The sequence below is a fragment of the Schistocerca serialis genome, chromosome 8 (assembly GCF_023864345.2).
Source record: "Schistocerca serialis cubense isolate TAMUIC-IGC-003099 chromosome 8, iqSchSeri2.2, whole genome shotgun sequence".
NCBI lineage: Eukaryota > Metazoa > Arthropoda > Insecta > Orthoptera > Acrididae > Schistocerca > Schistocerca serialis.
In genome coordinates, this window is record NC_064645.1 from 558,570,312 (window position 1) to 558,594,978 (window position 24,667).

General features: G+C 39.0%; 1 protein-coding gene across 1 annotated transcript in view; it reads right to left on the reverse strand.

Moving 5' to 3' along the window:
- The window catches only part of LOC126416782 (lysosomal-trafficking regulator), a 603,504-nt gene that overhangs the window by 309,500 nt on the left and 269,337 nt on the right, over nt 1-24,667 (reverse strand). The window contains exons 24-26 of the mRNA XM_050084644.1: nt 24,089-24,240; nt 12,678-13,034; nt 4,547-4,625 (exon numbers count right to left, since the gene is read on the reverse strand). Of these exons, the coding sequence (XP_049940601.1) occupies nt 4,547-4,625; nt 12,678-13,034; nt 24,089-24,240 (588 nt within the window). The remainder of the gene's footprint in view (nt 1-4,546; nt 4,626-12,677; nt 13,035-24,088; nt 24,241-24,667) is intronic.

The following is a 24,667-nucleotide window of genomic DNA, read 5'->3' on the forward strand; positions in this document are numbered from 1 at the left end:
CCCAAATGAAATGATCATCATCATCATCATCATCATCATCATCATCATCAAAAAACACAAGAGAAGAAAGGGATATTTGGAAATGACCATGAAATGCAGAGCAAGAGTCAACTGAGAGATGTGGAGAGACAAGCACCAAATTTTAAATCCTAAGGAAAATGGGACACATACCAGCAGACACATAGGTAGCCTACAAAAATAAAGTGATGGGTAACGAAAGTAGGAAATGAGACAAGGTTATGTTAAGAAGGAAGGATGGTGTGGAGGCAGATTATGACCACTATTTTTTGATTTATGGAGAAGCAAAGAAAGAAGTGAAACAGGAATAGTCCTCCAAAATGAAGAGATACAAACGTAAGATTGGTAGGTGTCACACGCATCCTAGGAAAAGTTAGAAAAATTATGGTATGTAATGGTAACTTGGCACAAAAACTGGTTTAAAAACAAAGAAAACAAATATGAAAGTGACACAAAGGAAAGTATCACAGTCACACAAAACACAACTGAATCAAGGAAGAAAGCAGAAGCAGATCAAAACAATATAAGAAGAATTTTCTCAACAAAAAGTGCTACTAATGTCATGTAATGTCACAGAAGTGTCAAGGCAGTTTTTCAGTTAATGCGTATAGAAGTGAAATATTATCTACAGAGGAGACAGAGGCCAAAAACTGGAAATCAGTAATTACAAAGGAAATTTGTAAGTCTAGTGAGCATGTAATGTATTATCTGACATGAATAGGCACTATTCAGAACAGATGAGGAAAGAAATTTATGGAAAATGCTTAGCAGAAGAATGGGGAGATTACAGGGATGTGCATCTGGTTTCTTGGAATTACTAACTGGGCATCAGAAGAGATAATATGGGGTAGTGGGCAAAGGGTAGAGACAGATACATGTATCAAGAGCATCGTACCTCATGGGTATGCAGTAACAAGAGATGAGGAAAAAGTAAAATGACATGGAAACAGTAGTGAAACAGTTGAAGGTCTGCTTCATGTGCACAGTTGAGTTGATTCCATTTTTAAAACAAAACTTGGATGACCAACACTGTCATCATCTTCAGGTGCTGCAAGCTTTGTCGGGACTCTGGGCAGCTGTTAAGCACAGCTACATAGCTTACAGCAACTAAAAAAGAGACTGGGTCAATCATGGAAATATTGTTCATAAAAATGGAATTGTTGACTTGGGCGAACACCGGAAGCATACAGTTGATCAATCACACTAAGAATACCTAGAGATAGCATCAAAACATTTGAAAGAGCAGTAACTAATAAGAAAGGTAAAAAAGGCAATATATCAAATTGTTCTAAATTAAACAGAAAATAGTATACATGATTTTGGAACTTGAGGGACGTGGCAACAAATCAAAAAGGCATAATAGAAAAAGAAATAGGAACAAAGAAAACAAAAATCTTTAACAAATGTGACAGAGGACATAAAAATGTAATGAGGCCACAAACCAGTTTTGCAAAGGAGTAAAGAAGAAGAAAGAGTATTATAGAAAACAAAATAAATAAGTTAGACAAATAAAACAGAAAAATCACAATGTTCCAGTCACAAAGAAAAATACAAAAAACAAAAACAGAAATTATAGATTTATCAATCTGTGGGCTTTTGATAGCATTGTCATTGAATTTAAAATTTTGTACATAGTCAGATTGTGTCATACATTTATCTCTCTCTCTCTCTCTCTCTCTCTCTCTCTCTCTCTCTCTCTCACACACACACACACACACACACACACACACAAATTATATTACACATGGGTATGCATAGTATTCAACATATGTAGCTTAACCTCCATAATCGTATTGTAGCAGATGAAAGCATATTCATTTGTACAAACGATGTAGGAAGCAATTGCTGTGTCAGCAGTAATGGAATAAACACTTAGTAGCTAGTGCTTTGAGCCATTTTCAGTTCTATTCAAGCTCTTTAGCCAAATGTTGTCTTGGACCAACATGCTCTCGGTTTACAGACTGGATTCTCCTCTGTAATGTAAGCAATATAAATATTTGTTGGGAAGTTGTCTTGTTTTTAAACATTTGTTTGGTGGCACACAATACAAAACTGTGTGATGACAAAGTATTAATAAAAATCTCATGTCTAATTGCTTCACAATGCTTCTCTTTTTAATCGACCTATGATTCCTCATAATTTGAGTATTAGGTACTACAAATCATCCCTTAATGTGATCTACACATCTGAAAGAAGGTGAGGGTGTTACAACTACCCTGTCTCACTTTAAGTAATATTTAACAAAAAGGTAAATAAATTTCAAGATGATTTAAGATAGTTTTGCCATTACTCAGTTACTGCAAACATGAGTCAAGAAGCTGTGATAGTCCTAGCTAGCCAACAGTGGATCAACAACCAGCTTTCAACAAGGGAACTAGCCTCAGAAAGGATGAATATAAAAGACAATAACCCAGCAAGGAAAACAGACTCTGAATTGGAACTTTCAACACTGGAACATTAACAAAAAGATAGAGGAGATTGTGGATATGATGGAAAGGAGAAAGCTGGATACATTATGCATGGGAGACAGAGGATGGAAAGGATAAGGCAATAAGGAACTGAGGAAAGATTACTAATGTTACTGGATTGGAAATGAACAAAGACAAAAGGGAACGTGAGTTGTAAGGGATGATCTGAAAGAAGAGGTACAGAGAATAAGTGATGGGATAATGAAGATTAGAATAATGACAAGGGCAGAAGTATGGAGTGGTTCAGGTGTCTGCCCCCTCATGTGGGCTGCACATCTCAAGAGGAGGGGGACTTTGAGAAAGAACTACAAAAGCAGTTGAATGGAGGAAAGATAACAGTCATGGGAGACTTTGTAAGAAAGTACTATAGGGAATGCTTAAAAGTAAGAGGAGAGGTTTAAGAGAGAATGCAACAGTGATTGATAGAAATGGAGACGAGGTTAATAACAAAGAGACACTGAAGATAGTATGGAAGGAGTACTTTGAGCATTTTCTAAATCCAAATGGACTTTGAGATGAGGATAATACACTAAAGTAAACTCAGCAGCAGGGGAGGTTGAATAACAGTGGCTATATGGTGTCATGAGGGTGGTGTGAAATGAGAAGACCCCAAAAGACTGGAAGAGAACACTAATTGCCTGTATATCCAAGAAAGGGAGTAGGAAGAATTGTATAAACTAAAAGGGAATCACACTGATCCTGGGGAGCAGAATCTGAACAAGAGTCGACAACAAATGGCTTCAGAACTGGGAGGTCAACTGTTGACCTCATATTTGTAGTAAGGCAATACCAAGAGTATCACTATGAATTTGGGGAAGACCTCATGATGGCTATTCTCAATATAGAAAAGCCATCTGATAGCATCTGTAGAAAAAGTTCTGGGAAGCAGTAGAAAAGAAGAGATTGGAAAAAAGAGACAACAAGCAGAGTGGGGGAGATGTACTACAGAAGTCTGAGTTGTGTGAAAATGGGAAATGAAAGGAACGACTGGTTCCAGAAAACAAGTGGTGTGAAACAGGGCAGTGTATTGTCCCCTTTCCTCTTCATTGTGTCTTAGATGACATAATGTTTGATGTGAGAGACAAAACTGGATAAGACAAAATGAAAGCAATGGCCTTCGAGAATGACTTGATGATCTGGGGAAACAGGGAGGAGGAGATTAGGATGCTTGGGAAGAAACTGTGAGGCAGTACGTCATGAAACTTGATGTGAACAATTTTAATGTAAACAAAGTGAGATCCTGGTTACAACTAGAAAGGAATATAGACCAACAAGTGCAAAAAGGATTGGAGGAAAACAATTGAAAAATGTAGAATGTAGAGAGTGTCAAGTACTTGGGAAGCATGAGGAAAATAAGAAAGAGATCAGTAAAAAATGTCAGGAGCCTAGGTTGGGAACAAAGGTATCCCACAAAAAAATCAAAGAAGTGATATATAGAAGTCACTGCTCCAAATACTGATATATGCAGCTGAGACATGGGTAATAAAGAAGACAGTTGTAAGCGGATTACACGCATGTGAAATGAAGTTCCTCAGAAGTACAATAGGATTAACAAGGAGAGTTAGAATGAGGAATGAAGGGGTAATGGAAAGGGTGAAGGAGGAACCCTTGCAGAGCACTTGTTTGCAGGCTAAGATGGTATGGGCACTCAAAGAGAATGGAAAACAAGTGGTTTCCCAAGAAGATACATGAAATGGAGATGCAAAGGAAGGATGCAGAGGAAGACCAATAAATAGATGGCTGAAAGCTGAGGAGGAGTGTGTTGAAAAAAGGGATGAGGAATAGACCAGAGTGAACACAGAAAGATGATGCGAAAACAGGACTAGATGGTGAGGCTTATGTTCCTGAGACTAGAAACTGTTGTTGTTGTTGTTGTTGTTGTTGTTGTTGATGATGATGATGATGTCAAGAATAAAATCTCAGTAGACAGCATGCAGAAAATATATTCTGGCTATTTAAGAAACTGTCAACAAAATGGCTGAACAGTGGTTAGCATTCAAAAAATGTAGCAGTGAGTTGTTATAAATACCACATACTCTAGTGAAAGTATGCATACTCACCACCAACACCTGTTGCAAACTGTGGAAACAAACTAACAACATCAGGATTCTGGGCAGAGAATATCATCAAGACGCTGTCCTGAAAAGGTAAGAGAACAATGAAAAAATTGCAGTGCTCTTTCAAATAATTTTAGCTTTTAAATACCTTACATAAAAAATCACAGAACTGACAAATAAATGAACGAAAATATTCTGCTTAGTAACTGTGACAGGCACTGAGGGCATAAATAGTGTAGAATGGTAGCATCAGCAGTATAGCTCCTGAAAAATCCCTCAAAATGTGCATCAAGAGTAAGATACAAGGCATATGAAGCAAACATTTCTGCCTACTGCTCCCAGGCCTTTGTGTGTCACTGCCAAACTGTGGCTCCCAATGACTTTTCCACACAAAGTGACTGACTAGGCAGCTGGTGAGTATGTAATCTCAGCAGACAAAATTCCAGTACTTCTGACAGACACGTTGAAATGCTTGTGTCTGTATGTGTGTGTGTGTGTGTGTGTGTGTGTGTGTGTGTGTGTGTGTGTGTGTGTGTGCGTGCGTGTGTGTGTTCGCGCGCAAGTGTATACCTGTCCTTTTTTCCCCCTAAGGTAAGTCTTTCCGCTCCCGGGATTGGAATGACTCCTTACCCTCTCCCTTAAAACTCACATCCTTTCATCTTTCCCTCTCCTTCCCTCTTTCCTGATGAAGCAACCGTTGGTTGCGAAAGCTTGAAATTTTGTGTGTGTGTTTGTGTGGTTTTTTTTTTATTATGCCTATCTACCAGCGCTTTCCCGTTTGGTAAGTCATGGAATGGAGAGTTAGCTTATTCCTGAAGGAAAGGGGGGGGGGGGGGGGGTGGCTTTGGGAAAGGGTGGGCAGGTCTCACATGCTCAGCACAATGAAGTGAGGGTGAGGGAATAGAGGGGCAAGTCAGTGGGGGCATCCTCCCCTTGCACTCACTTCAGTGGGGTCAGATTCCAATCATTTTGGGGCCTCTGAGATCTGAGACCTGCCCCCACTTTCCCAAAGCTATCTCTCCTTCTTCCCTCATGAAGCAGCTAACAATCCCTAAAAGAGAGGAATTTTTTTTAAATTGTTATTATAAATCTGTCTGCTGGCAGTACTGGAACTTTGACTCACCAGGTGCCCAGTTTTCTCATAATTTTACAATCTTCTCCAAGTGGGTTCTCCTTTTGACACATCTGAATTTACCTTATGTACCCGTGCTGCTTTTATCAATCTGTTCTCATGTTTACTTCATATTAATTTACACAGAAGGAACAAGAAGTTCTAAGAACACTAAATTCCTCAGTTTCTATTTTGTATTCACCAACTTCGTGTCAGCTGTTCCTGTTTTGATAACTAAAAGATACTGGAACAACAACAACAACAACAATGATTATAATGAAACACAATACAAAGCTCATAACACAATTACCACATTCCACATTAGAGACACCCAAATTAGTGAGTTTACTCATCAGAGCCATTCTCCGAGTAACATGCGTACTGATGTCAGGTTTTACTTATAACTCAAAGGTGTCTCAGCAAGAGTATACCAATGGATAATTAATTGTTGAATGTAAAACCTGGCACGAGGAGGAAATGATCACTTGTCATACACAAGGGAAGAAGTGCTCAGACGTGGTTAGGCACACAAAGAAACTGGTGATTTCCATAGCTTAGTTATGAAATATATAACCAATCACAGAATGATTATGTTATAATGGTACTAATATCAGTTATGTTATCTACTTTAGGAAACCTTTACTCTAAGAAAATGATTAAACATGTGGATATCAGACAATAAAGGAAAATAAAAATGAATGTTATGAAGATAGCCAGAACAAAATATATTTAACACATTTCACTATAAATGTCACTGCAATGCATCAATAAGTAAAAAAACCTTTATAAATACGGACTCATTTACGAAAACAACAGCTCTTTAAATACCATCAAATTAACATGAAGTACGGTTAAAAGAGTGTATGAGAAACAGCCATAAAATTAACAATTTTTCCTAATAACAGGATGAGGATATCAGAAACTACTGTACTCCCGAAACATATAATCGTAATCATTGCTTCTTGAATGTTTGAAAAAGTTTGTATAAGTGATAACTGAAGAAATAATATCATTGAAGTTTAGTTAAAAAGAACCCGTTGTGCATCCATTTCTGAAAATTATGCATTCTCTTAAAATAATGTGAGATTTGATATTATATCCAACAATATATTACTAAGTTGTGAACCTCAGTGTCTATTGTTTCCACTGATGAGTATATTGCTTTGTTATTTGAAGTTAACATTGCACAATATGGCATTTATGAATGAATGTTGCAAATATTGTGAGGGTACAGTATTTAGTTGAATTAAATTCAGGATTTTTTTCCATAAGCAATGCTGTGAAGCCTATAAATGAGCAAGTGTGTCTATAATTAATTTTATTACAAACATTGTAGTGTTTAAATGTCACAGAAATGTATCGTTTCTATGCATTGGTTCTAATATTTGGTTTGAATTTTATTATTTGTTCGAAGCACTTCTCTGCCAGAGTGCAGAGGTTGAAGTTTGAAAGAAGTAGTCCCTAAACCACACAGTAGGTGCTCCACAGAGCTACCAACAGTGCATGGAATACCAAGGACGGCCTCTGAATATTACACTACAAGAGTCACCAATAAAGACTCAAGAAAATCATGTCAATGACGAAAAGCTTATAAAGTCTGAAGTTAGTGTGATCTTAGTATCCCTCAATACACATATATGTATAGATGCATAATATAATAAAGGATGATTGTTATACCTAACCATCAAAAATCATTATGGGAATTGAAATGGAAGAATATTTATAAATCAAGATTTTACAAGGGAACCTACACTGAATGGGGAAAAAAATCACAACACCAAAAAATAATTAATGTAGAGTGATCTAGAATTTAACATTTTCACCACTTAAATCCTTTCAACATTAATGAACTCAAAATGGATTTTAAACTGATAATTTTCTAATGCACAGCAATTTTATGGTGAGTTTTTAATGTTGAGCTGAAAAAAGAAAACTATACTAATTAGATGATCAAACATGGTAAAACCAGTAAACATGAAGTACTCTTTATTATGACAACTGTTTTAAACTCGAGACTGGGTAAATAACAACAACAGTGCCAATTTCTGGATGGAATAACATGTAAAATAAAGGAAAGGTGACCACTCACCTTTAGCTGACTTATGCCTGGCACATACAAACATGGAACAGAAAACTATTTATACTAGCCTTTGAGCTCTTCCTCACAAAATCACATATACAAATGCCAATAGCCACTGGTGTATGTGTGGTTGTGCACATGCGTGTTTGTATTTCTGCTATGGAAAGAACTCTGAAGCAGGTCTAATTAGTTTTCTGTTGTGTATTTCTATGTGCTGCACATCAGTCAGCTACACGTGAGTGTTACCTTTATTTTAAGTAAATAATAGCTTTATTCTAACAAACCCAGTTACAGAAAATAGTTGTTACTATATTAAAACAAATAGCTCAGTCATAAACACACTGTCCCTATACACAAGGCATTTCACAACTGTGAGAGCTAATACCATAGACTGGAGCACAATTGGAAACCAAAATACAAAATGAATACTGGATGAGGGGGAGGAAGAAGACAAAAAATTTTATGGCTAGTATAAATCAAAAAGGGAACAAACTTAATATGTATTGCTATTTGCTACTATTTCAACAAATAAATAGCCATAATAGTGATTAAAATACCTCACATCATTTCAGATGAAAAGCTGCTTAAGCACAGATACAAAAGTAGTGCACTAATAAGCAAGGATAAGCAAACTATGGATTTGGGCCCTGTTTAGCTATTTTTTTTTCCTAAATTATTCTTGTTTACATCATATCTGTCAGTCATATTGATCTAAGAACACACTTACGAAAATATTCATCTTTTGGATCTGCAGCTTTCCGCATTTGCAGTTAAATTATAGGATATGCGTTCTGCCTTTTTACAAACACTACTAGAGAGAATCAAGACATATCAGACACAGCAAGCCTTTTATCATTTGATGACATATCAATGCACACTTGTATTCCAATTAATGAAACAATCAACATCACCATACAAAGACTACAACAACAAGGAAACACATCAGTCTCACACATTAATGAAATAGCAATCTTAGTCAAGACCGTAACAGCACAAAATTAGTTTATGTTCAATAAAGAATTTTATTTCCAACATGCAGGGATGCCAATGGTATCACCAATTAGTGGTCTCCTAGCCAACATATTAACCTAGGAACAGGGTCTTCACACACATAATAAGACCAAAAAAAGTACAAAGTTATGTAAAGATACCATTACGTTGATGACATAGCATGCCTAATTGATGAACCACATGCCTATATAGAACAGCTATACAAGGAAATAAACAACTTACACCCAAAAATTCACTTCACATTAAAAACAGAAACAGACAACACACTAAATGCCTGGACCTCACTGTACAAAAAGTAAACACCCATGATTTCACAATAATCAGGAAACCGACAACCATGAGCACCACCATTTACAGTCTGTCAAACTACCCAGTGGCACACAAGCAATCAAGCTTCAGATTCATGCTCAACAGATTGAACAGAACACCTGTAAGCAAACTGAATTACACACAGGAGCTAAACCCAACAAAACAGATAGCAGAGGAAAATAGTTACAAGCCTAACATGATAGAGAAATTAAACCAACAAATTTGTAAACAGAAAAGGAACGAAAGCACAACACACAAACAAAACCTTACACAACATAGAGCAACATACCATACAGACAATGACCACATGCAAAAGACAACACAACAACACACACACAAAACAAAATGGCACACATTCATCTACAATAACAAAATTGTCCACAGAATAGGCAACATATTGAAGAAACCGGGATTTCAAATAGGACACAGAACATACAACACAACACAGACAAAACTAAGAACATAGGAGATACCCACAGATAAATTCAACAGAACAGGAATATATGCAACACTTGTCAGTCTGTATACATAGGACAACCACGCAGGAATTTTAAAACAAGATACTCAGAACACTGCAGAGCCCTAAAAAGTAACAGCACCCATACCACATTTGCTGACCACCAAATGGTCCATAACCACCACCCAACTACAATAGAAGCAGATTTAAACATACTGAAATCCAGCCATAGCCTATACCACAAACTGACAATAAAAGAGAATTACCACATACAGAAGGCAATAGCAGGAGGCAGCAAGTTTTAAATGAAAACATTACACTCTGTAAAGGGACATTATTCAACACAGTAAAGGACTTTACAGAAAAGGCAACACAAACAGCTAAAAGGAGCTCTCTCTCTCTCTCTCTCTCTCTCTCTCTCTCTCTCTCTCTCTCTCTCACACACACACACACACACACACACACACACACACACACACACACACATATAGACACAAGGAAAGAGAGAGAAAAAGTAGCAAAATTCAAATTTGGCGCCAAACTTTCTCGGGAACAAATGAACGCCAATGGGGTTATACGCTAAAAAAAAGTTACTCAACAATGAACCTTACAAAATACATTTAAAGTAATTCCAGATTATATAAAAAAAAACTGTGTAAATAGTATATCATCTGTACTAAGTAAAGTAAAAAGGAAGGCAGAGATTATGTGGCTAACACATTAAACAAAAGACCCACTGACGATGGCACAGAGGTGCTGAAACATGTTTGGGTAAAAAGAAAAAGCAGTGCGTTTGCAAAAAGGCGAAACCCATATCTTATAACATAAGGACATAGTTTTCAAGTGCAAAACTCAAGTCTCTGTACAGTTACATGTGTGTATGTGCCACAATTTGGATAGTTTTGGCTGAATGGTTACTTGTTCTCATTTTTGTTTATTGCAGATTTCTTTTATTTATCTTCTATCTCAGGGTGCTATGTTTATTTATTTACCAATCTTGGTTCCTCTCTCTTCTTCCTTCTTAACTTTTACCTCACTTGCCACACCAAGCAGAATAATATGTGAAATGAAATGAAATGAGCATACGGCATTGTAGGGCAGGAGGCCTCATTCGGGGGAAGTTCGGCCCCCGAGTGCCAGTCTTATTTCAGTCGATGCCACACTGGGCAACTTGTGTCGGTGATGAGGATGAAATGATGATGAGGATAACACAACAACCAGTCCACGAGTGGAGAAAATCCCTAACCCAGCTAGGAATTGAATGTGGGCCAACTGCATGGGAGGCAAACTAATAACCACCCAGCTAAGCAGGCAGACAGAATAATATGTTATGGTAGTCAACACTTTGTAATTTCAATTTTTACAAGCTCTATTACTGCAAATCCCACCATTTTATCAGCAGTTATCATTTCATTCTGATACATCATGCATCTGCCAACCTTTCTTAATAGCTGCTTCTTTCTCTATCTCATACTCTTTACAGTTGCATCACAGCTTTATATAGTACTGACTTTGTATGTGGACTTTTCCTTCCACTTTTTATTCACTTCTTCATTTTATCTAACTCCGCCCCCCATCCCTGAAAGCACTCTTTTTCTACATCTACTGACCCAGCCGTCTTTAACTTCCACGGTTTTACAGTTTTCTGCTTCACATATAAAGATACAGAGAAAACTCGCAAGGGTTCCAATATTCTTGATGTAAATGTTTGTGTATTTGTTATCAGAACTTTCAAACAATGGAAACTCCAGGTAGGAATATCAACAATGTAGGATGAGATAGATTGCTACTTGCCATATAAAAGACACATTAGGTTGCAGGCAGCCACAATAAAGTGTAAGTGTCTTAAACTGTGCTTGTCTGCAACTTAACGTGTCTTTTTTACAGTATGTAGCAATCTATCTTTTCCTAAATTGTTGATATTATGATTGGACCTTTCATTTCTTAAAGGCTTTCTTCATACACCAACTTTCAATAACAATATTAATTACTGGTTTATTCCTTCAAGATATAATGCTAGTTTAGACTGTAACTTGATTGCTTGAGTTATGTCAAACACACTCTGCTTTGCACGGAGTATCCCTTTTTTCCCCATACTACATAGCTTACTCATCACTGTTGTGCAGTTGCTCCAAGGAACTTTTAATTGGTTATATTTGATGGCAAGCCATATGGCATACCTGTATTGACATTAGCAAACTTAACTGACGTCCCCAACCATCATACAATGCCCGAGGATGACCACAAACTTAACAGTACCAAATTCCACAGAACCTTAACATACCAACTTTGAGAGTACCCTGTAACTTCACAAATGTATAAACAAGAAATTAGTTCACGATTTTGGCTTGACCTGCCTGGAACAACTATTTGAGTCACACTAGAGACTTATACAACTGAATTTATTACCCACACAATGGAAAATCCAAGATGGAATAATGACAACATTACTATGAAAAGGATAGATTGCTGCTCACCATACAGTGGAGATGTTGAGCCACAGATAGGCACAGCAAAAACACTGTCAAACACATAAGCTTTTGTCCAAAAAGACCTTCATTTGAATTAGACAAAACACACGTGCTCGCTAGTCGTCATATAGCAGAGCTGTTGAGTCGCAGATAGGCACAACAAAACTGTCAAACAAGTAAATTTCCAGCCAAAAAGGACTTCATTGGAATTACACACACACACACACACACACACACACACACGACCACGGACTCTGGCTACCGAGGCCAGACCAGCCTCCAGCAAAAAGATTGTCAATTTTGGCCAAAAGGGCCTTCATCGGAAATAGACAAAATACGCAAACACACAAACGCAACTCACAAACACAACCACTATCCCTGGCTGCCAAGACCAGACCAGCCTTGGCAGCCAGAGACTGTGGTCATCTGCATATATGTGTGTGTGTGTGTGTGTGTGTGTGTGTGTGTGTGTGTGTGTGTGTGTGTCTATAATTCCAATGAAGTCCTTTTCGGCTGAAAGCTTACTTGTTTGACAGTTTTGTTGTTGTGCCTATCTGCGACTCAATAGCTCCACTATGTGATGACTAGCAAAGTTATCCTTTTCATAATTGAATTTCTTACTCATTAGATATGGAGCCATAGCTCCTGTTTTATTTTTTTTAATGAGCAACGGCAAAATTTTTTCATTTTAATACCTGTAGATCTTTAAGATTTCCTGCTTGAGCCTGAAGAATTGAATCCCAATCAATGTCTGATCCGAGTGACTTAGGCCCAAAAAGGTGAGTAAAGTTTGGAGCAGTGCAGCCGACGTCACAGTCTGCCAGTGAAACTCTCCCTGGTCCGAGGCCAACCAAGTAAGTTGCCTTTTCACGTGAAAAAACTGCACAGCGGAATAGTTGAAGTCCGGCAAAAATCCATGAGCCAGATGAAGAACTTTGCTGAAATTTTCTGTGTCCTATCAACACAGCAGAAGAGCGTGGTTTCCGTACGAGAAGCCCAGAAAATGACAACAGACACTCGTGGCGATCACAACCATCCACTATCAGCTCGACCTAGAAGGGAAAAAGGTGTAAGATATATTTATTTGAAACATCAGCACTTTTAAAGTTCAACACTCATCCCAAAAATTTTACCTCTAGAAGATATAATTCTTAGTACTATCATTAGACACACACAAAAGTACAATAACCCTTTCAGTCCTGACCCTAAAAAATGTACACTCATACCAACTCATGGAGTCATACAGGTCTATTCCTGTTAGTACAGATGCATTTTTGGTTCTGACTGTTGGTGGAATACTGTTCTACAAACAAAATTCATTAGGTTGGCAAGTGATGTCACAACAGCAAGGTAAAATATTTCATTATTTTTCATTATATCGTCTACATGAAAAACAGTGTTGATGTTTTCTTATGAAACGAGGTGTAGTATCCAGAACTGTACACTTCTCTTTGTGTTTCTGTTCAAATTACACTATTTATTGTTGAACAAGTAACAACTAAACCTATCATGCAGGTTGGTATTTTGTTTAAATTTTATAATATACCCACAAAGTTGGGCAGGTAATAATACTGAGCTGAAAAATATCAATTAAAATTCATTTTCACATTGAAAAGTATTTATTGCAAGTGCGATATTATTGTTTTTGCTTCTCAGATGCTCGCTGGTAAACTTATTTTGTCTTTAAGTTAAATACTTAGTGTACTGAATAACATTGCAGGCAGAGAATTGTCTGAAGACAATTGCTGATTGTCCATACCATCTGGTCAGTTACATAAGAGAAACAAGTAGTAAATGGTACAGCAATCAGTCACAAATGATTTTTATTGCATATCTAGATTCTGGTCACTGTGTGGCCATCTTCAACTATCACTGTTCCTCTATACCATCAAAGCTGATAAAAGAAACATGTTCAGAAGAAAACAATGAGGAAGGAAGTTGTCTCAAAATCAGTAACGAACCTGAAATGTTTCTTGCCATGTCAAAATAATTCTAAGTGAATCAATCACTTGGTACATGTGTGCAACAATGAGTAATAGCAAAAGAGTCACATGAAGTGAATCATCAACTTTCTAAATTGAGCATGACACAGGAGAGGTGGTTTTCGAGAGAGAAGGAGTTGGCTGAGAAGCCTTTTCTTTCTGCAGATGCTTCCAATACAGAAGTGAAGTACATGTTACTTTATTTCACAAATTTTTAGAATATCTTAGTGTACATCATATATTGGGGATATGATATTTTTCTTTTAGGTTACAGTGATGTTGTAAAGTATATTGAAGAACTTGTGACAGTATTTCTCTGAATATTTCTTATCTTCTGTATCAGGAATCTATGCAAGCTTTCAGAGTCAAGAGGCTGCTCCTTCTGGCAGAAGGGTTGAAGGGGAAGGGAGAGGGGTGAAGGAAAAGGGCTGGAGAGATTTAGGAAAATGGGTTGATTTCGAAAAAGTCGGCCAGAACCAACTGGGCAGGGGAGACTTACCAGACAGGATGAGAAGAAAAAACTTCAATTAATTATTTTAATTTATATTCTAGTGTAACACACAAATGAATAAGAAGTATATACATAACTCATCGGTCAGTCACAGTCATACATGCATGAGAAGCATACAGGATATATTTTACAAATAACCCTAACCCACACAAGTGTGTGGGCTGGTCTCTCTCTCTCTCTCTCTCTCTCTCTCTCTCTCTCTCTCTCTCGAAACCGAATTTAAAAAGTACATATTTCCTGGCTTAATGATAGCCTATAAACCAAATTAAAAGTAGATGTCCATGAAATTACAATGAAAAACATTTCCAGACCAAAAGGGAATTCACAGTTACAAATGATACAATAGTTTCTTGTACTTTTCTAAATGTCTTTCAGCAGTACTAAGAACTTCAATCCCTGAGATAAGTGCTGGCCAGCCATTCTGTCTCATAATATTATAATTCTCACAACTAAATTTTCCTTCTGATACCATTAACTCAACCTATAATAAACAAATAATCACAACTTGGTGAATTCAAGACCAACCAGTTAATTCAAATGCGGTGCAACAGAAAATATAATTCTGAGTTTTATTCTAATGTACATTATTTACAATGAACATTGTCATCATATTAAACATTATTTAATTTTTTCATGTAGTATGTAGTATAACTTATGAGTCTAGGGAGAAACCCTTGGCAGTGAGGCATAACACGTCATTCATAGAATGAGATGTTCCACATCCTGGATATCCGCTGGCTGACAGAAGATGTTTGAATGATACAGGGGTGGGGACTCTACTTTTCTGCCACTGGATAGTATGGCAGAATGGTGTGACTCAATTTATATATAACACATTTTAGATCACTTGAAGAATCTAAGTTACGGACATCTAAGAATGCATGTGAAGAAACTTAAGTACTGAGTACATGTTGTGGCATGATCTAAGAGTGGACTCTGTAACCTTCTGTGTCACATTACATATATTTCAATAATTAATTTTATTTGCTTGTAGGACCACCATTCTGTAGGAGTTTGGAACTTAATAAACCACCTGTTTCTGCAAAGTTAAATCCTCAGTATCGCCAAAGTTTATTACAGATGCTGCCCTGTTTGTTTGTATACATTAATGTATAATTCATGTAAAACAAAGATGGTGTGACTTACCAAACGAAAGCACTGGCATGTTGATAGACACACAAACATACACACAAAATTGAACCTTTTGCAACCAACGGTTGCTTCATCAGGAAAGAGGGGAGGAGAGGGAAAGACGAAAGGATGTGGGTTTTAAGGGAGAGGGTAAGGAGTCATTCCAATCCCGGGAGCGGAAAGACTTACCTTAGGGGGAAAAAATGACAGGTATACACTCGCGCGCACACACACACACACACACACACACACACACATATATCCATCAGCACAAACACAGACACAAGCAGACATTTGTAAAGGCAAAGATGTTGTTGAATGACAGGTGAGGTATGAGCAGCGGCAACTTGACATTAGCGGAGGTTGAGGCCTGGTGGGTAACGAGAAGAGAGGATATACTGAAGGGCAAGTTCCCATCTCCAGAGTTCTGACAGGTTGGTGTTAGTGGAAAGTATCCAGATAACCAGGACGGTGTAACACTGTGCCGAGATGTGCTGGCCTTGCATCAAGGCATGTTTAGCCACAGGGTGATCCTCAGTACCAACAAACACTGTCTGCCTGTGTCCATTCATGCAAATGGACAGTTGGTTGCTGGTCATTCCCACATGGAAAGCTTCACAGTGTAGGCAGGTCAGTTGGTAAATCACGAGGGTGCTTTCCTTTCACATGTGGCTCTGCCTTTGATCGTGTACACCTTCCGGGTTACAGGACTGGAGTAGGTGGTGGTGGGAAGGTGCATGGGACAGGTTTTACACCGGGGGCGGTTACAAGGGTAGGAGCCAGAGAGTAGGGAAGGTGGTTTGGGGATTTCATAGGGATGAACCAAGAGGTTACGAAGGTTAGGTGGACGGCGGAAAGACATTCTTGGTGGAGTGGGGAGGATTTTGTGAAGGATGGATCTCATTTCAGGGGAGGATTTGAGGAAGTTGTATCCCTGCTGGAGAGCCACATTCAGAAACTGATCCAGTCCCGGAAAGTATCCTGTCACAAGTGGGGCACTTTGGGGATTCTTCTGTGGGAGGTTCTGGGTTTGAGGGGACGAGGAAGTGGCTCTGGTTATTTGCTTCTGTACCAGGTCGGGAGGGTAGTTGCGGGATGTGAAAGCTGTTTTCAGGTTGTTGGTGTAATGGTTCAGGGATTCCGGATTGCAGCAGATTCGTTTGGAATGAAGACCTAGGCTGTAGGGAAGGGACCGTTTGATGTGGAATGGGTGGCAGCTGTCATAATAGAGGTACTGTTGATTGTTGGTAGGTTTGACATGGACAGACGTGTGAAGCTGGCCATTGGACAGATGGAGGTCAACGTCAAGGAAAGTGGCATGGGATTTGGAGAAGGACCAGGTGAATCTGAGGAACCAAAGGAGTTGAGGTTGGAGAGGAAATTCTGGAGTTCTCCTTCACTGTGAGTCCAGATCATGGAGATATCATAAATAAATCTGTACCAAACTTTGGGTTGGCAGGCCTGGGTAACCAAGAAGGCTTCCTCTAAGCGACCCATAAATAGGTTGGCGTATGAGGGGGCCATCCTGGTACCCATGGCTGTTCCCTTTGACTGTTGGTATGTCTGGCCTTCGAAAGTGAAGAAGTTGTGAGTCACGATGATGCTGGCTAAGGTAATGAGGAAAGAGGTTTTAGGTAGGGTGGCAGGTGATCGGCGTGAAACAAAGTGCTCCATCGCAGCGAGGCCCTGGACGTGTGGAATATTTGTGTATAAGGAAGTGGCATCAATGGTTACAAGTTTGGTACAGATTTATTGATGACATCTTCATGATCTGGACCCACAGTGAAGAAGAACTCCAGAATTTCCTCTCCAACCACAACTCCTTTGGTTCCATCAGATTCACCCGCTCCTACTCCAAATCCCATGCCACTTTCCTTGACATTGACCTCCATCTGTCCAATGGCCAGCTTCACACGTCCGTCCACGTCAAACCCACCAACAAGCAACAGTATCTCCATTATGACAGCTGCCACCCATTCCACATCAAACGGTCCCTTCCCTACAGCCTAGGTCTTCATTCCAAACGAATCTGCTACAGTCCGGAATCCCTGAACCATTACACCAACAACCTGAAAACAGCTTTCGCATCCCGCAAATACCCTCCCGACCTGATACAGAAGCAAATTACCACAGCCTCTTCCTCATCCCCTCAAACCCAGAACCTCCCACAGAAGAATCCCCAAAGTGCCCCACTTGTGACAGGATACTTTCCGGGACTGGATCAGTTTCTGAATGTGGCTCTCCAGCAGGGATACAACTTCCTAAAAATCCTGCCCTGAAATGAGATCCATCCTGCACAAAATCCTCCCCACTCCACCAAGAATGTCTTTCCGCCGTCCACCTAACCTTCGTAACCACTTAGTTCATCCCTATGAAATCCCCAAACCACCTTCCCTACCCTCTGGCTCCTACCCTTGTAACCGCCCCCGGAGTAAAACCTGTCCCATGCACCTTCCCACCACCACCTACTCCAGTCCTGTAACCCGGAAGGTGTACACGATCAAAGGCAGAGCCACATGTGAAAGGAAAGCACCCTCGTGATTTACCAACTGACCTGCCTACACTGTGAAGCTTTCCATGTGGGAATGACCAGCAACCAACTGTCCATTTGCATGAATGGACACAGGCAGACAGTGTTTGTTGGTACTGATGATCACCCTGTGGCTAAACATGCCTTGATGCAAGGCCAGCACATCTTGGCACAGTGTTACACAATCCTGGTTATCTGGATACTTTCCACTAACACCAACCTGTCAGAACTCTGGAGATGGGAACTTGCCCTTCAGTATATCCTCTCTTCTCGTTACCCACCAGGCCTCAACCTCCGCTAATCAAGTTGCGCGGATGGATGTGTGTGTGTGTGTGTGTGTGTGTGTGTGTGTGTGTGTGTGTGTGTGTGTGTGTGTGTGGGCGCGCGCGAGTGTATACCTGTCATTTTTTCCCCCTAAGGTAAGTCTTTCCGCTCCCGGGATTGGAATGACTCCTTACCCTCTCCCTTAAAACCCACATCCTTTCGTCTTTCCCTCTCCTCCCCTCTTTCCTGATGAAGCAACCGTTGGTTGTGAAAGCTTGAATTTTGTGTGTATGTTTGTGTGTCTATCAACATGCCAGCGCTTTCGTTTGGTAAGTCACATCATCTTTGTTTTTAGATATATTTTTCCCACGTGGAATGTTTCCCTCTATTATATTCATATCATTAATTTATAATTCACTTAACTTGTCTATCTTCAACTATTCGGCCACAAGACCACCTTTCAATAAAATGTTTTGCTAATACAGCAACAGGGCATAAAGCAAACAGTGTACAGCTCAACCCTAGGACATTAACAAGTCAAGCATTATTCACAGCCATACATTTGCACTTCTGTACCATTAGAAGCAGAGCAGAAACATAACAGTGTATCATCTTTTGAAAACATGTTTACACAACCTAGAGACATAAGTATTAACAACAAAATAACATCTACAACAGCTTTTGTAATTATAATTGGACAAATAAAAAACATACTCACCAAGTGGTGGTAGGAAGAAAAACATACAAAACATATGGAAATGAGCAACCTTTCAGAGCCAGTGGCTCCTTCTGGCAGAAGGATTGAAGGGAAATGAAGAGGGATGAAGGAAAAGAATTAATAAGGTTTAGGAAATGGGGATACTTACAGAAAAGTCACCCAGACCTTCGGTCAGGGGAGACTTACATACATTTTATATATGTTCTACCCTGTTGCCACTTGGTTATTGGATTTTTATCTATACAGTTATATTATATTTTCAAACACTGATTATTTTTGCTACCAGCTTTTGCGAAGTGAACTATAGCAGAACTGATATTTGATGTGTATTATCAAGGGATGGTTATAGAACATAGCCAACAGGGAAACATAAACTTGGCCTAACAATGTGACTTTCACCTATCACATGGCTCTAAAGTGAATGGATCATATTTTTCTTTCTATTAGAAACAAAATCAAATACGTGTTGTCTTTATGCTGTATTGATGGACCTGAATTAATTGCTGTTGCGTTTTAGAACAATTATCTAATGTAGTATTGACTTTTAATTTGTGTAGTAATGTAACAGAGGAATAGGTCACGAGTCTTGTTTATGTTATAGTGGCACTTGCAACACATTTTTCATGTTATCCGAGTATGTATGTATTAGAAATACTGTTAAGTGCTGTGTGTTGTATTTGTCATTGAGATGATTGAGACTTGGTTCTCAGGATCTGACAAAAGTTAAATGGTGCAAAAATGCCAAGTGACCACGCATTATCTCACAGCTAAACTTCATTGTATAGCAAATTTAAGATGTAAACAGGAGACACAATCAAGTACACTTGGACTAAAGGCAGAAGATGTCTGACAATAAGTATGTTGTGTGATTTGACCTGCTGAGCAATAAGTTGTCTGCATGGAAGTAGTAATAAATTAAGTAGTGTGTACTGGGGTATTGAAGGGTTTACTTGTACTGCTAATGAATGGGATTTCTGAAATTAACGGTTCTACTGCAGCTGCAAATAGACAGTTGCATTATACACAAAAGTCTTTTCAAAGATGTTCTTGACCAGAAAAGGATCACTCCCAGGCTTATTTTAAAGTAAATACTGTGTAGTTATGGTGATTACATAAATATTACCAGTGATGGTAATTAATGAGTGAATGAATGGAATGATTACGATTTCAATATGAACTGAATACAGTGGTAATTAACATTATAGGTTGGACTGATAAGGGCAGGTTTCTAAAATGTCATTATGCAAGCAGCTGAGTCTGAGAGACACATGTTCTGTAGTGACAGATTATACAGCATTTGAATTTGTAGGTCTTCACTGCTGTTTGTTTTGTTTTACTGTGTGCCTGCCATTCACCAATTTTCAGGAAACCGTTGGGCAGAGATTGTCACCTGTATTCATTTGTTCTTAATTACTTAGTTGTTTTCATATATGTTTGTATGTATACAAATGTAGAATGAGCTTGGTAAGGAGATTTTCTAAGAGTTTATAAACTAGAACCAACACCAATTTCTTTCTTTAGCAGAGCATTAGTTCTGAATGTTACGTTATCAGGAGAGTTGTTTCTGTGGAGTCAAGATTTGAAGGAATCAGCCTGTTCTGTGTGAATTCCAACTATAATTAAAATATAATGAAAAAAATAGATAAATAAACTACTCACCAAGTGGTGCCAGGAGAACACACACACACACACAAAATTTAACTTTTACAACTTTTCGGAGCCAGTGGCTCCTCCTCCTGGCAGAAGAGTTGAAGGGGAAGGAAGAGGGGTGAAGGAAAAAGACAGGAGAGGTTTAGGGGAACAGATACAGTTCGGTAAAATCACTCAGAGCCCCGCATCTGGGAACACTTACCAGATGGGATGAGAAGGAAACACTGATTGTTGGGGACTGCACTGGATGAGAGTTGAAAACCTGAGACCTTCAAAGTGGAAGACATGGTAATATGCAAGACAGAAATTACCACTAAAACACCGTGCACATGTTAATAGGAGCAAAAAGTGAATTGCTTTGTATGTAACAGGTGTGAGAGGGGGGACAATAAAAAATAGACAAGTCAGGAAATGGAAGACATAGAAAACTAAAATGGAGTGAAGAAACAAGTGGTTACTGTGAAGAAATGCTGAGACAGAAGGAATTAATGTAAATTAAGGCCAAGTTGGTGGCGAGAACCAAGGATATGTTGTAGGCTAGTTCCCACCTGCAGAGTTCAGAGAAACTGGTGTCTGGGGGAAGAATCCAGCTACATGTGGTGAAGCAGGCATAGCAGTCATGACTGTCATGTTGTAGAGCATGCTCTGCAACAGCATATTGTGCATTGCCAGTATACACCATCTTCCTATGCCCATTCAACCTGACTGATAACTGGGTGGTAGTCACACTGATGTAAATGACCGAACAGTGTTTACATAACAACTGGTACATGATGTGTCATTTCACAGGTGGCTCTTCCTTTGATAATATATGTTTTGCCACTTACAGTGCTGGAATAGGTGGTGGGAGGAAGGTGCATAGGGCAAGTCTTGCAGTAGGGAGATAATTAGATAAATTTTTGGAATAATGCTGGTGTTCTTTAGGTGATTGGTGCTGAGATGCAGCCAATGCCTTATTTCCTGTTACTGTTATGAAAGGTCAGCTTCGGGAACTAACACAGATATTCGTCTGGGTTGTTTGCTAATTGATGAGCAGACTATGCCAAGGGCAGAGAGTGGCTGGTAGTGATGGACCAAAATTTATTCACTTCCATTTAAGAAAAGAAACCAATGACAGCAAAGATACCAACCACTACCACCAGAATAAAAAGCAAATGAAAGTACCTTCTTTATCCCGAAAAAAATTCTGTGCACACCCATGAATACAAGTAAAACTGAATATTTATGAATAGGTAAGCATTCTAACAACCGACTCTAGTTGAATACATTGACAGCAATAATTTTGTTACTGTGTAGCAAAGAGCAAGTTGTTATACCAACACTCTTAGAGGCAAAAGCTGCCTTGTTGCATAATTTCATGACAATAACAAGCAAATTTGAATTTTATGATGTCAGCTACAATAGATACATATGTCTTACCAAATCATGACATGTGAAAATTTTTGCTGGGGTGCATTTCCTGCTTGTCACAAGCCATCACTTAACCATTTAGGGTATCCGTACATGCTACCCAGGTTGATCCAAACCTCCACATGTCACTGTCCACTCCTTTATAGTGTAGTCTTTTTGTATGTCTCCCTTCAAGCTCACAACGTTACTTGATTCCCGCTCAAGGAGAATGACACTATCACAAGGAATCGAGACCATTTTTTCTCCTTGTATGCGCTGTCTCGGCTAATGATACTTACGTATGATCAGATAATTAGCAGCTGAGTGGAATATTGTTCCAAATTATTTGCAGAATTCACAACCGATACAAAAGAGTTACATGTTTGCACCTGTTACTGTCCTTCAAAGCAGTCACCAGCATTGTGTAGAACCCATTGACAGCGATGCGAAAGGCATAGTATAATGTTAGCAGAGCCCGTTCTGTTGATGGTGCGAATGGAGCGGTCTAATGCCTGTTGAATCTCAGGAACAGTTCTCAAGCAAATGCCACAAAGTGGTTCCTTCATCTTTGGAATCAAATCAAAGTCACAAGGACTTAAGTCCGGAGAGTATAGTGGATGGTACAGTACTTCCCAGTCCCATCGACCAAACAGAGCAGCCACAGCTTGTGCTGTATGCATCCACGCATTGTCATGCAAAATGATGGGTGGGTTGCGCAGAAATTGTCGCCGCTTCTTTTGCAAAGCTGGTCACAGGTGATGCTCCAAATACGAACAGTAATACTGTGCACTGATGGTCTGCCATGGAGGAACAACATAGTGACACTGTTATGTTAGACCGCTCGGTCCCAAGTGACTGTGTTTCCCTTGATTGTGCAAACGCCGGCAGCGTGGGACGGGCGAGTCCATTTCCTCGGAGGTAAGGTAGGTATGTCAACAACGTGTGCTAACAGCGACAATAGTAGATTCCATTGCATAGTGTCTCCACAGCAGTGTTGTCAGTATTTAAGTTCCAATCTATGTATATCACCCAAATGTGACATATGACAGTTAGTGCCCGACCAGGACTCAAACCTGGATTTACCACTTACTGTGAGACCCTTGGATTGGGCCAGGAGAGTGATTGGATAGCTGAAATGGTTAAAGAAACTGCTTGCAAAAAGCTTCAATAACATTAAACAGTATGGTAATAGTTTATTATTAATCCAGTACGAGTTTCCATGTGTTTCTTGCCTTTTGCTAATGTATAGCTTGGTCATGCCATCTTAGCGATTGTTCTCATTGATGATGGGCTGTATGGAACTTGATGAATTAATGAGTAAAGAACAAAGCTTAGAGTGAACTTCAACGTCCACCGCAACCATTCAAAATAATTGTTTCTGAAAATCCTCACAGCAGCTGTATCATTTTGAATCTCCAGTCTCTTGAAACACACCCAAAAAATAATACCTACTGTTTGTAGTATTACTGCTTCTCTGGTCTGACAGATCTTTTTAACTGAGAAAATATTTTTTGTTTCTACAATGTTTCTTGGTTCAGTTTGAACAAAAGAAAATCTATTTGAGTTTTAAGGCAGGGAAGGAAGGACAGATCAACGGACAGACACAAAGGATAGACAGAAATTCAGAGTTTGAAGTTGCATTAACATCAAGGTCATTACAGACAGGGGACATGCTAGTACTGGCTAGAAGGAGGTGGGGAATCTGCCACAGTACTTTTACGGAAAAGCCTACCATTTAAAACTTACAAAAGAATGGCCAGGTTGATGGGGATTTCAGCCACATTCAACCCAAATATGAGTCCAGCATCCTGATCACTGTGCCACCACACTTGCTTCCGTCGGTATTGTACATTTCTGCTGCACAAAATGACATCATAAATTAAATACATTCACTATTTTCTCTTTCACACTAGTTCAGAAAATGTGTGTACCTCAATGACGTTCATCCTCCTCTGCATGTAATCCTTAACGTTCATTGCCAAATGTTGCCAAGAGCCAGGTGACAGGCAGTTCTCGACTGTCGCTTGCGAAATTACTTCCGAACCTCTGTTGTCAGGCCGTGTCAGCAGCACAAGAACTGACCCTGCAAGAATATGTGACAGTGATTACATAAGGCATAACAAAACACCAAATAAACTTGTGATAACTTCCAAAGTATAATGTAGACAAACTGAATTTGTTGCACAATTCTAAGTTCAGTCCATATTTCAACTGTTGCTCTTGATGTTCCTCCAAAAAGCATTTGATTGTGCCAGAAAATGAATTACTAACTACTAAATGATTTTCAATTTTATACAAGATGATATTTTAATAAATGGCTCGAGATTTTTGGACACAGACATAGAAGACTGAACAGAACCTCATAACACTTCTCAGAACATTATGCAACTCTCTGAATGCTCACACCAGAGACTTTATCCATTCAGAGGTTCAAGCCTTGTAGGACATTTCACATTGTAAAGTCTATACAATATTTGCAAAGATTAAGTGAAAAAGATACAATGTTTGCT